The sequence below is a fragment of the Colias croceus genome, chromosome 10 (genome assembly GCF_905220415.1).
Source record: "Colias croceus chromosome 10, ilColCroc2.1".
NCBI classification, from domain to species: Eukaryota; Metazoa; Arthropoda; class Insecta; order Lepidoptera; family Pieridae; genus Colias; species Colias croceus.
The window spans coordinates 1,673,107-1,687,645 of NC_059546.1; the positions used below are offsets into that span (position 1 = coordinate 1,673,107).

At 33.2% G+C, this 14,539-nt stretch overlaps 1 protein-coding gene across 2 annotated transcripts; it reads right to left on the reverse strand.

Annotated features, from left to right (window-relative positions):
• Window positions 1-3,924: 3,924 nt before the first annotated feature.
• LOC123694923 (xylulose kinase) lies at window positions 3,925-13,227 on the reverse strand. 2 transcript variants are annotated; one of them, XM_045640553.1, is made up of 11 exons: window positions 13,073-13,227; window positions 12,617-12,699; window positions 12,043-12,190; window positions 11,094-11,270; window positions 10,103-10,336; window positions 9,613-9,769; window positions 7,785-8,042; window positions 6,369-6,536; window positions 6,011-6,108; window positions 5,421-5,505; window positions 3,925-4,555 (listed from the first exon to the last, which is right to left on the reverse strand). In XM_045640553.1, exons 1-11 carry the CDS (start codon window positions 13,127-13,129, stop codon window positions 4,440-4,442), a joined length of 1,581 nt encoding a protein of 526 aa, XP_045496509.1. In that variant the 5' UTR covers window positions 13,130-13,227; the 3' UTR covers window positions 3,925-4,439. The 2 variants fall into 2 exon arrangements, with proteins under 2 accessions (XP_045496509.1, XP_045496510.1); XM_045640554.1 differs by having other exon boundaries at window positions 12,991-13,120.
• Between the last annotated feature and the right edge of the window lie 1,312 nt (window positions 13,228-14,539).

The window sequence follows — 14,539 nt, forward strand, 5'->3', positions numbered from 1 at the left end:
TGGTGTTTTATTTTAAAGCGTACCGTTCGTAAGGCATGATTTTTTAAGACAGGATGTTAAAAAAACCCCTTAGAATACATCCATACTAATATTATAAATGCGAAAGTAACTCTTGTCTGTCTGTTACTCAATCACGCCTAAACTACTGAACCAATTTGCATTAAATTTGGTGTGGAGACATTTTAATACCCGAGAAAGGACATAGGCTACTTTTTATTGCGAAATATGTAACATGCGCGAAGCCGGGGCGGACCGCTAGTATTATATAAACTGAGGTAGATGCGACATACGCGTAAAAACACTCGATCACGTTGCTAACTCTTTTCGGCTAATGATTCCATCTTTGTATAACGCGGAACGGCTTTACTGCTAGTTTGTTTGCACATGGTTTGCACATACCGCTTCTACTTCAGTTTAAATAATATGTGTTCTAATGTTTCCACTTTGAAAATGCTCAAAAAAGTGCTAAAAACTAAGAAACTCTCCTTTCCCTTGTCTATCTTTAAATCACAATAATTACTTCAAAATATTCGTGTAGATTTATTTCAAAATTCAACACCCATACTGTGCCCTGCTGTGCCCATACCCAATCTAAATTCAAACACAATTTCATAGCAGAACCCTGGCCCCTAAGGCAGAACCGATTTTGATAAACATGTCTAATATAGTTGAACATTAACACCATATAGAACATCGAGCATTCGACGTTTCAAAATTTTAGCATGCTCAAACACTAGAAACTAGAGCATTCATTTGTAACAACATCGAGTAATCGCCGTTTTTAACATCCTAATTTCAAAATCAACGAGCGAATTACCGAGCAAATGCGAACGTAGACGACATGTCGCAGTCTTCTTTAAAAACTCTATTGCAAAAGGTTCAAATCTAAAAAATAACAAAAGTGAACTGTGAAGAAATGTTAGTTTGATCCTAGAAGGCAAATACGCGATGAAAAAATTTCAAAAACTTCTCTCATCGCGCGAATTGTTTGCTTGTTCCAAGACCACATGACGCACGGATTTCCCCCCAACCTGGGACGAAATCCGTGTGTCATTTTTCTAATCCATTTTTTAGTTTTATACTGTATCATGAATGAAAAAAAATACAATTTCCATAGTCGAAGTTTACCTACATGTTAATGTTATTTAATATAGTAGATACTGTGTGACTGTGAGTTGCAACAAAAGATTGATGTGGACGAGATAAATTATCGAATTAATGAGAAATGAGAAATTATTGATTTATTTTTGTCATGCATGATGCATTATAATATGTATTACTAGCTTCCGCCCGCGACTCCGGCCCGCGAAAAAATACAACAAATAATAAGAAAGACACTGGGATTACGTACCCTCAGGAATAATCAAATTATTCAATATTTCACCTGTACTTTGAAAATGTTGTTTACGAAAATACGACGCCATTTAGTGTTGCCGTACTGCATATCCCAAAAACACACTTTTAATTTGAACTTCTTTTATTCATAATGTTTTTTTTTCAATACTATTACTAACGCATATTATAAAAAAAATGATAATAACAATAATTTATTTCTGTTTAACCTTGTTTAACTGACTCATATATATGTTTTTTTTTTATTACCGCTTTTTTACTTTTAAAAAACCTTTGTGATAGTATAGTGGCATCGCAAGTGGATTTGAGTCACATGTTCATGGGTTCGATTCCCGGCAAGGCCAAAATGAAATAAAAATATTTTTCAAACTTCTTTCCAAGATAGCCCATTTCCCATTTATGGGGTAAAATTTATGTAGCTGGCAGTACAATTCTTCACACACACACTAGCGTCCTTACAAATCGCCTTACACACACTACAGAACTGAGTTGCCGCACTCACGGAGCTATTGTTTTTAGGTGGAGCGGTATCTAGTCGAAGCGCGCGCGCGGAGACCAATCCATAATCTAAGACGCAACGTGTGTTCGCGGTTCTATAGAACAACGTCTATGGATAACTGAAAAATTAAGATAAATTTTTTTCTACGTATTTTTCCAGGATAAAAAGTATCCTATTTTACGCCCAGGATAATAAGGTATAATTATACCAAGTTTCATCGAAATCGAACGGGTAGTTTTCACGTGATGTCTTCACATACAGACAGACAGACAAAAATTTTTTTAAACACATATTTGGGTTTGGTATCGATCCAGTAACACCCCCTGTTATTTATTTTTTCAATATTTTCAATGTACAGAATTGACCCTTCTACAGATTTATTATATGTATAGATAATTCTAGCTGCGCTGCGTCTGTATGTAATTTCACCCGCGTAATTGAGTTTTTAAAGTGAAACTTTTATTACATCGTCTCAAACTTTTTGGTCTGTGTAGCGCATGTCGCGTGACGCACGAAACGTACGATAATTATTATTTATTATCGTACAAATACGATAATTTTTAGTTAAATGTCTATAAGTAGTGTGAAAAAAAGTTTCACTTTTACCGTGGTTTCATAAAACCACAAAACATTTATTTTCCTATTTATCCCATGGGAATATCAGAATTCAAAATAACCTAAATTACTCCTTATAACCTCAGCTATCTCTCAGTGAAAGTCCCGTCCCGGTCCAGCCGTTCCAGAGATTAGGAACCCGCCGGAAGCCGGAACAGGCAGACAAACAAAAATTGTAAAAATGACTATTTTGATATATGTACCGTGTTTACATCCATACGCTTTTAATAAGAAGCGGTTATTTTGATATTAAAAAACAGACACTCCAATTTTTTATTGTTATACTTAGATTTAGATTTTGTAGTTCTAAACATGTTCTAAACTAAAACCGACTCACTAATTCATTGTAATACTTTTTTCCAAAGAAATAATATACTATTAGAAGTTTTAAAACAGATAATATAATTCAATACTAGTACTAGTAAAGGAGGAAATAAAGAAATAAAACACCAAATTGTATGAATTTTTTATTAACATATAAAACAACAAGCATGGAATATGAATACGGAATGCATTACAATGTGGACAAATGTTAAATCTATGATATGTGCTCACACGGAATTTACTATTAAAAATATCTAAAATTGAACATCTTTAGGAATTTCTTTCGAATTTTCTACAAACTAAGGCACCTTATTGCTTGATAAATGTAAATTTTATTAAAAAATATTAACAAAATGTGTAAAAAAGCCAATAAAAACATACTTTGATGTATAATTGTGGTAATATCTTATTCAAAAGGATCACATTCGTTACAATGAGAATATATTAGTAACAATAGTATATAAAAACAAAAAAATAAATATAGGAATGATTCAATTTTCCTTAATATAATAAAACAGCAATAATGAGTGAGTGCTTGCAAAATTATTTAAAATAACAAAAAAGCTTAGCTTCTCGTTTAATACTAAAATTATTTTAAAATGTGAAGTCATTTTCATAGTTTTTTCTCTTTCTATCGCATATAAATACTTTTACTAGAGCGAGAAGGAATATTATTTTGCATGTATACAGAATTTCACTTTTGCTTATGGAAAAGCTGTCTGAAATATATCTGTCTCGCTCTCGTGAGTCAAGATTATAAATGATAGAAAGAGAAAATATGAAAATTGCATGTTTGGCTTGGCCATAACAAAATTAAAAGCTGGAATGTTTCTTTGTCTATACAAAATATAAAAACAAACGATCAAACTATTGAAATTGAATATTTGTGTCTTTTTATCATAGACCAAAGATCTAAGTCACATTTGCCTCTTGATAAATAAAAAAAAAATGTATATTTTATCTATACAGGTTGTCCCACAGTTGGTATACTAAGCTCAAAGGAGGTTATAGTTTTGCATACACTGAGTACGTAAAAAATACTTAAAAAATTCCAGCCGCAGTTTTTTTTCAAAAAGCAACAAGCAACCCGCCCAACTTTGAAACCAGCACGTGAGCTATCGTTTTTTTTCATTATTAGCCGGCATATACCACTTGGTATATGCCGGCTGCGCGAAGCTAGAGAAGAAAACATGGATTTTCAGGAAAAATTTAGCAAAATTTTTTTATTTTTTACAAAGTATTTTTTGTGTGATCACTATAGGCAAAATTACAAGTCCCTTCGCGCTTAGTATACCAACAGTGGGACACCCTGTATAAAATATGAATGGTCTGTTATTTTTAGTGTTTGATTTTATGCAAGTATTATATATTTAGAAATTAATTAACATTATCGAGTCTCCCCGTGTCCTCGCTCGCTCGCTGCAGTGTGCGAAACGTCGGGACAATAATATAATGAATAAATCGCGTTTAAAATCCGTTAAAAGCTTTAATTTATATTAATGGTCTGTCAAAAACCCCTCTCTTGCTTCGTAAAACATTAAAACACTAAACTATTATTTTTACTGAAACATCAAAGTTTTGCTGTTAAAGATCGTCACGACATCGTATCGGTTAACAAAATATCGTCACGACCACAAATATCGGAATGCTACTGTAGTTTCGGAATGGTTTCTATATATTCTCTATATCTCTTCAACATTGGAGTGTAGATTGCTTCTGAATCCGCGTACGGTGTCGCCACTGGCGCTATGGTTGGTTCAGATCCTGGGAAATAAAAGTTTTAAAATTATATGCGTATGCGCATGGGTTAAATATTTTGTAGATTTTGTGGATACTAAGGGAGATATCAATATAATAAGAGAGATAGAAAGATGAATTGATTAATAATTTTTAAATAATATGGGATGAATATTCATGACACAGTTTCTTTTCATGTTAAATATCTCTAATTTAGATTGGTTCAATAGCTATTAGCTATATCATCTTAATATATATAAATCTCGTGTCACAATGTTTGTCCTCAATGGACACCTAAACCACCCGATTATAATAAAATTCGCACACCATGTGCAGTTCGATCTAACTTGAGAGATAGAATAGTTTAAATCTCATCGTTTTAGAGAAAGCGGGCGAAGCCGCGGGCGGTAAGCTAGTACTTTTATAAGATTTTGAATTGCATTTCATCGCTATATAACTAAAATTCTGGTGTCTTTTCAAAATAAATCAGAAATCACATAAATCGATATAATCTATATATATAAAACTCAAAGGTGACTGATATAGTGATCTATCAACGCACAGCCCAAATCACTGGACGTATCGGGCTGAAATTTGGCATGCAGGTAGATGTCATAACGTAGGCGTCCCCTAAGAAAGGATTTCCCAATATTCTTACGTTACGGGAACGGGGAAAAACAGGGATGCACGTACAAAGTCGTGGGCGGAAGCTAGTTAAGTATATTATTAGTAACTGTTATTTTATGTCAATTTTGTATCGACAATATCACGCATTACGAACTAGTAGCGACATCTAGCGAGAAGTGTGTAAGGCTTAGGTATGTTCGTTTTTTTAAATAAAGTTTAGTTCTTGTCTGTCAATCAAGCGTTTCATTTATTATTAGTAACTCACCAGTAAGTTTAACTCCAGTAACTTTGCCCCACACCTCAGCCGCTCGAATGGCAGCACCTAATAAGGCCGCGTTCGCGTGTTGTTCCTGCAAATAAAAAAATCAATAAAAATGGCTCTCATAATCACTATATAAAAAAAAAATACGTGTGGCACTCGGGGACTGCCGCGATAAAGCAATTGCATAGCATGCCTTCAAGCCACACCTCCGTGCCTGTCGAAGTACGGAGCGTGAGGTTTTTCGTTACGCAATTTCTGGATTCGGTCCCCGCGCTCAAGGCCCGCGATAGAAGCTATGCAATAGCTTAAAACAAACAACTGTGTACCTTATAAATTACGCAACGCGTTTTGATGAGTCTTTTAACAATAGATAAAGTGGTTCTTGAAGGTTTAGTAGATAATTTGTTAAGTTTTCTATAAAGCGGGCGAAGCCGCACGTGGAATGCTAGTAAGGTTATAAAGTACATATTTTATATCAAGAGTAATTAAAGAAACTTTTGATGTAACATCTAGGATGTTAGATACGTACCACTTAACTTTTAAATAGGTTTTTAATGCAACTTGGTGACAATATATTAAATTTAAATATGTACCTGCACATATACAGGTGTGTTGAACACGTCGGCAAATATCTGCAACAGTTCCTTGTTCACCGACGCGCCGCCTGTAGCCACTACGCGGGAAGATTTATCTAAATTGTAGAAAAATGAAATTTATTATAATCATTAAATATGTATTAGATGAAACATTACTGAATAAGTTTGTATCAGTTTACATTTCCTATGTATTCCTGTCTCTGGGAATTCCTATTTCTGTGTAGTTAAAAATACGAATGAAATACAACAAAATGTCTGATTACAAATTCTTGACATGTTATGAAATGGCGTGTGTATGTTAAATGGCGAAATAATACAATTTTCCTTCATGGATATGTCATCCAAATGATCTCACCAAGCGCGAACCCCATGTCCTCCGCGTGCGCACGTCTCGCGAGCGCTTGCCCCTCGAGCAGGGCTCTCGCCTCGAACTGGGGCGAAGCTCCCCGCCCCGCGCTGCCCCCCCACGTCCACTGCCCAGACGCTGCTCGGGGCACTATTTCTGCTGTGTCGTAGTATATACCTGTAGATGGGAGTTATAAATTAGTTAATGTAACGTGTGTATATACGAAATATTAGACAGAATGTTTGTTTAGAAATTGTATTTAATTGAAAACTATTAGTTTTTTTTTAGAAGTACATAGTAAAGAAGCAGATTATGAAATGTACCTGTAGAAGGAATTATAAATTATGAAATGTATAATTTAAAAGTTAGATTCTAGTAACATATACAGGGTGTCCCACTATTGGTATACTAAGCGCGAAGGGACTTGTAGTTTTGCATACACTGATTACGTCAAAAATTTTTGCTAAATTTTTGAAAATCCATGTTTTCTTCTCTAACTTCGCGCAGCCGGCATATACCGCTTCTCTAATGTGAGCATTTTGTCTATGAAAACATAATCTTAAACGATAGCTCACGTGCTGATGGCAAAGTTGGGCGGGTTGCTTGTTATGGGTGTACAGTTTACACATAGAGTTTTAAGAATTTTTCATCTATTTGAAAAAAAAAAAATGTGTCTGGAATTTTATAAGTATTTTTTACGTACTCAGCGTATGCAAAACTATAACCTCCATTGAGCTTAGTATACCAACAGTGGGACACCCTGTATAAATGGATGCAAGACTTCGCAAACATCGATACCAAATTGGAGTTAAAAGGATACCTTTTCAGAAATGTAAGTATATAATTAAGCTACTGTATTTATTATGTATATTGGTTATATAATTATATCAAATTTTAGTTTTATTTTTTTATTCATACAAGAAAACTTGTATACTTCTTTAATCTAAAACTTCATAATATTAATTCTATAAGATTACTACTTCATTTGTTATGAACACTTGAGTAATACCTATCTTATCATTTTTGTGTCACAGGTCAAATAATACACAACAAAAATATTATGAATTAAAGTATTGTATAAAAACAGTATAATGTAATATTGTATAAATAGTTTTTCATGAACAAATTGTGAAAGTTGATAAGTATGATATGGTTCATTAAGGGTGGTCAAATACACCATATTCACACTTTTCAATATCTATTATTTTTTATAAATATCAGTTAAAAAGCTGTACTTAGTTTAAACTCATTTTATAAAGCACACATTAGGGGAAATAAAAATTAGAGAAAACAGATGAATCCAAAAACTTGTAAGAAAAATTATCAGCAACATTATTTGTGAAAAAAAAAGATAACCTATTGAAAAGTCTGTTTAAAAACATAATATATCTAGTTATCAGTCTTAATAAATCAAAATAAACTCACCCATATACCCCATATTGCCCCTAACCGTGGCCCTCAATAATTCATTAAACGCATCCCAGCTAGGGCCTACAAGTCTATCCCTATGGTTTTGTCTAGTTAGGGACCCGTTGGCAAAGCACAGCAGGGCCATATACGGGGCCTCTGTAGGGCCCACGAGGATGTGACCAGCTGGTGGGGCCTTGGCTTCTTGGAGCCCGAGGAGGAGGGTATCACTTGTTCCGAGACTGAGTCCTACCCAGCCGGAGCGCAGGCGGAGCCCTACAATTGTGACAAACATAAGTATTAAGGATTCAGATGAAACATTTATGAGTAAAAGCCATATCACTACATAGTATAAAACAAAGTCGCTTTCTCTGTCCCTATGATGCTTTAATTTTTAAAACTATGCAATGGATTTTGATGCGGTTTTTTTTAATACTATAGGAAGGTTTTCGTGTATAATTTATTAGGATTGAGACAAAGCGGGCGAAGCCGCGGGCGGTAGGCTAGTTGTTTAATAAATGGATTAAATATGATTACAACAAAACGTAAAAAAAATATCAGTAAAAAAACGGTGCCTCATTAATAAAAAAGTCACATTAATTATATGGATTAAAAAATAACAATTCGGTATTTGAATTACTCACACATCACTGATAACACACAGATAAGTGTCAAGTAGATAACATATTATCCTCTTACGTCTTATCTTAACTTGTATAAGCAGTAAGTGATCAACTTAAGATTGCAAAATGACTCGGCATTGCTTTGTGATAATGATTATCTGCCATCTACACTAATATTATAAAGCTGAAGAGTTTGTTTGTTTGTTTGAATGCGCTATAATCTCGGGAACTACTGGTCCGATTTTAAAAATTCTTTTGGTGTTAGATAGCCCATTTATCGAGGAAGGCTATAGGCTATATATCATCACGCTAAGACCAACAGGAGCGGAGCAATGCGGGTGAAACCGCGGGGAACAGCTAGTTATAGATATAAATGAGCTTTGTTTGCGGATCATATAGTTTATTATTTAATTCTTCTTGTATTTAACGTTGCTAATAATATAACTAGCTGTGCTCCGCGGTTTTACCCGCATTGCTTCGCTCCTTTTGGTCTTGGCGTGATATGTTCCTTGATAAATGGACTATCTAACAGTGAGATAATTTTTCAAATTGGACCCATGGGTCCTGCGATTAGCGCGTTCAAGCAAACAAACTCTACAGCTTTGTAATATTAGTATAGATTTAACTCATTTTCTATGTTTTTATTTTTACCTGAATCAAGGCTAGTTTTATAATTGCCTTAATAATGAAACTTGATTATTTTTAATTCAATTAGCTTCTTACTGGAGTTTCACAAACAACTTGGTGCATCCTTCTAATGTTATAAATCAGATTACAAATAAGAGAAGCCACAGAAGTACATAATTAAAAAAGAAAATAGCTTGTAAAGTTTCGGTTTTATTTCTTTCTTCCACATGTAATTATTTAAGAAACTTTCTTTATACTAAAAAAAAATATTTTTCACCTTTCCTAACTTATTTGAAAAAAAAAAAAACTATAAAATACTAGCTATCCGCCTGCGGCCTCGCTCGCGTTTTCAAAGAAAAACCATAGTTACCGTTCCCGGGGGATTTCCGGTATAAAACCTAGCCTATGTTGCTCAGTGAAGATGCAGCTTTCTAATGGTGAAAGAATTTTTGAAATCGGTCCAGTAGTTTATGCGTGAAAACCATACATACATACATAATTACAAACCTATCCTCTTTATAATATTATAAGTAACTATTTAAGTATAAGTATAGATGTTCAATTTGAAAAAATCTAGTAAAAGCTAAATAACATACCTGCCAGCGCTGAGCAGTTATCACCCGTAAATGCAACAACCTTACAGTCGGGTTTGAACCCGTACCTCTTCACAAAGTATGTGGAAATGTTCCCCACTACTGTGGCGCTGGGTACAGGAGACCCGAGCTTGGTGATGAGCTTTTCGTCACCACATGCCTGAAATATTTACATTGGATATTAGATTTACCCAGACTTTGTTTCACTGTTCAATTCAAGACAAGATTCTCTTCAAAGACATTCTTCAATTCTAATTTAATGTCATTCTGAATTTTTTGAGTTTCTTAAGATATTTCCGTTATTAAGTGCGCTTTGGTTAGATTTCACATTATATTAATATAAAGAAATTGCAAATATTTCCAAATCTCTCTAAAAATAATATTTGAAAAAGGAATTTTCTTCAAAAATGCATACATTTTATAATGAAATGTGCAGAGTAGTGGCCAAATATACTTATCATTTACTTAAAGAAACATACAAATGATTTAATACCTTCAAAGCCTTTTCACACCACTCCATAGTGTGAATATCCAAGAGATTCATTCCGGACCCATCCGACAAGTCAATGGGTGCAATTTTCCCCAAGAACAAGGAACAAGCGAAGGAAGAAACTAGTGATATTCTCTCTGTAGCCGCGTAGGTGCGAGGTCTCGTTCTGTGCATTTTGCGTATTTGCGCACCCGTGAAGCGCTCGTATGCCCGGGAGCCTGTTATTTTGGCTAATTCCTGGAAAATTTTGTTATTTAAGACATTGTTTGGTTGATTAATAGTACTGAACGACTGGGTGTAGCAAACCCGAAGTGGGTCTTCACGTTCAAGAGTGAGAACTTGCTTTCTCTTTGTAAATTCCTTGATATATTTAAGTAACATAATATGTATTTTAATGTGCGATTTTTTTAAGAACTATCGCATATATTATGTGCATATATCTGATTGTGATTAATTGAATTGCATGTTAAAATTGTTTGTTTGCAACAAGAAATTGAAAATAATGAAATAATTTAGAAAGTGTTCATTATTGTGGCATCTTAAGTCGTAATTTCGTAAATGAAATTCTGTTAAAGCAATTACTATGATTTATTATTAAATGTTAAATCTCTTGAAAAAGTTACTTTCATAAAATGAAAACAAAGTTTGTTTCAAGCAACAAAAATGTAATGCAATCTTAATAACACTAGTAATGCAAAATTTTTGAATTACTTATAAAATGCTTTTAACATATCAGTAATGGTTTATATTTTATTTTTCTTTGTCATACTTACACAAAATTTAAATCAAAATGTGAGTTGCAATTTTTTTTTGTAGCTTAGTTCACTTATATGTATGGATTCTGACACCAATGCCTGTTTTTTTTAGTTTTAGGGTGCTTTTCTACCAATAATGATTAATGTGTGCGGATGTGTAGCGAGGAATGTGTTTGTAAATAACCAATCATATTGCTTCATTTAGTTTGAAATTTGAAGCATTACTATTGGTTACATACCTCAGGTCCACCAACAGCCTCTTCTAGTGCTCTACAATCCACTGTAGTGCTGGAATCCATCCACACCGGAGAATCGGCCATGAAGGTAGTCGCCAGCTGCGTGTGCAGGAAGTCATCTGGTGATAGTGACTGTAGTCGCTCTTCTGAACCTTTTGCCCACCATACTGAGCCATGTTGCTGGAATATGTAGGTTATTAATAAAATAAAAAGACGTGTGTCACTCGGGGACTGCCGTGGTAAAGCTATTGCATAGCGTGCCTTCAAGCCACACCTCCAAGCCCGTCGGAGTGGGGAGCTTGAGGTTTTTTCGTTACGGAATTTCTCGATTCGGTCCCCGCGCTCAAGGCCCGCGATAGAAGCTATGCAATAGCTTAAAAAAGAGAGATTAAAGTTTACTCAGTAGAGTCAAGGTAAGGAGTCTCTAATTTAGAGAGGTTATCAGCTTTACTATATTATTTTTAAGGTATTACCATTATTACTGTTCTTGTCGCTATAACTAATAGTGAAAATCTAAATAGGAAATACCAATATTATTGTAATAATAAACATATTTAAATGATAAAAGATTGATTAAATTTGTTCAAATTGATCATGCCAATCCTATAAAAAATTACTACAGGAAATAGGAAGAAACATTAGCAATTAATCAAACTGTAGTGATTGAGTCAAGGTAATGTGTTCTCAAAAATTCTCAACAAAATTTAAATTTTACAGCAATAAAATATTAATTAATATATTTGTCTATAATTAATAAATTCATTTAAAAAGACTGATAAAAATATACACACTTTCAAAAAATATTATCTGCAACATTTTTTGTATAAAAGTGGTAATTTGTTTTGTGTCTGCACTGGGCATTGAACTGAAACCCTTATCTCTGTACTTTCACGATAATTAACCCTAACCATGTCCACAAATTTTACCAGAAATTATAAGAACAATTTCAAACCTGTGCTGCTCCAGACAAAGCTTCAACAGTAGAGAAATCCACTCCCTCCACTATCAATCTGTCCATCACCATGTCCAACGCCTTCACCCATAGCAGCGGGGGTGCTGTCACCTCACCACGCTCTCCTCGCACCACACCCCCTGATGTCCTGGGGGTGAGATATTTCATTAGTTTTTTTCTTTGTTAATTGTACAAATCAAACATAATTTTGTTCTTAAAAATAAGTGTGATAGTCAAAGTATATGAGGACAAACCAATTTTAATGTAATTTTCTATGTTTATCGTAACTGTTATATCTCATGCATTGTTTTAATTGCAAGTTAAACTCTTATTTATATAATAAAGGTGGACAATACAAAAGACAGATGACGTGATTTATAGTGGATATACAAGACAAGGTCAGATGAGAATTAGTAAATATTTATTTTAGTGAATTATTATCCAAAAGGGGTAAAAATGAACTGACTTTCTGCCTCTAAACCCAACAAAAAAAAAAGAAATATTTTTTGTTTAATTTAATTTAATAATTATTTATAAATAAGTAGGTACTAACTCCGAAAACTTAGGTAGGTACCTGAATTCAGGGAGATCAACATCGAATTCCACATCTGCTTCTTGTCGCACTTCATAATCCTCACCAATTATCACAGCCTTTAGCTACAAGCACAATATTTAAATCATATTTACACAGTCACTCAAAAAAACACTCAATTTCAAGTTGTTGTCGTAAACTTTTGCGTCAATGCGCTCACGACTTTTAAACTTAAAACAAATTTTATATGAACAATTCGATAAATAGTAAGAAATGTTCATAAAACACTAAAAGATTTAGAATTTAAAAGGTAAATGTATCACACTTGAATATCACTTTCCGCCTGCAAACTGTACCTTTCTAATTAGATCACCATTGAATGACGAATTAATTAATTAAATAAATAAAACACTTACAAGGTATCAAAAATTGCGCTATTATTTACAAAGCACCATGTTAATTACGTTTGAAATATTATGTTTTCCACATTACACATACCCTCTGAGTACTAAAATCAAATCCCAAAAAAGTTTTAGATTGGCTTTCTTCGATCATTGTTTGATTTTGACAGCGCGGCTATTGCGCTGGTACGTTCTGAAATACCGGCACAACGATCGCGGTTTCGTGACGGAATACCATTCATCAAAATACAATAGTAGGCGTGATTACACGATATCTTTCTTAAACTTTATAACATACTGTAATAAGCATTTAATCGTATAAATTTTGTGTTGTTTGATAAAGTGGTACCAAGGTCACATTTATCTTTTTTTAACAGCGATAACCTATGACGATAATCATAATTATTGTTCATATAAATAAAATATTAATTCTCAATATATGATAGAGAGAAATGTAATTTATTTATAAGCACAAAATTTTCTGTTATATGCTCAAAAAGCCTCGATTGGATAGGTCTACTCCGTATTTAACACACCAAACAAGTTCAATGTAGCTGTAGCTAATAAAAATTACCATTTAGCAATACGAAACTAATCATCAATTTGAATATTAAAAGTTGAATTTAAATTAAGATAGGTCACCCGTTATGACTTGCAAGGTATCGCAACAATACCTTGCAAGTCTTATAGAAACTAGTTGCTACTAGAGCCATAATAATTATTATTCAAATCTCTCAACAATAATAATAATAATTATTATGTGTGAAGTACAGTAGTAGTGTGAATATGTAGTAGTAGATTCTAATTAATACACTAAAATTTACTATAGATCAAATGTGGGCGTGGTTGATCTTGACCTTTGCAATAGTATAATAATTTAAAAGTAGTCATTTTAATAATGTCATTTTTCGATCTGACGATTTTGCATAATTTTGTTGTTCGGATACGCATATCTATTAAACATGAGACATGTTATAAAATGTGTTGGTAAGAATTTAACGCATGTAAAATATATAAAAAATCATAATGTGTTTCCCTTAGAAATCATGATAGGCAAATTTTGCAGTTTGTTATACCTATTAGGATAATAAAAATGTACATTTTGCAAAGGCGCTATACAATGGGTATTAAAAAAAACAAAAGACAGACGAAAAAAAGAGAACGTTTTTTCTGTTCTAAAAGTTTAAAATAAGAACAGAATACCTAGTTAGTGCAGGATTTTTTTTTAATTTGGTTACATTTTAATATTGATTTAATGTGAGAAATGAGAATCAAATGTGTGTCCCCATTGCATATTATATTATTATCTTAAATAGGAAAGTGTTTTTTTGGGAAATAAATGGTACCTACGCACTATACTTACACAGTAACATACACTTATTTATAAAATAATATACCTACTCGGATTCATTGTAAGTTTATGTCGTACTATTATTTTATTATTATGTAATTACAAATTATATTTCAATAATTATTATTAGTAGTTAGTTAGTATTCACTTGAAATACTATACCTTTGCCTTTGCTATTAGGTATTCTGTATATTTTGTATCATTTTGAGAACT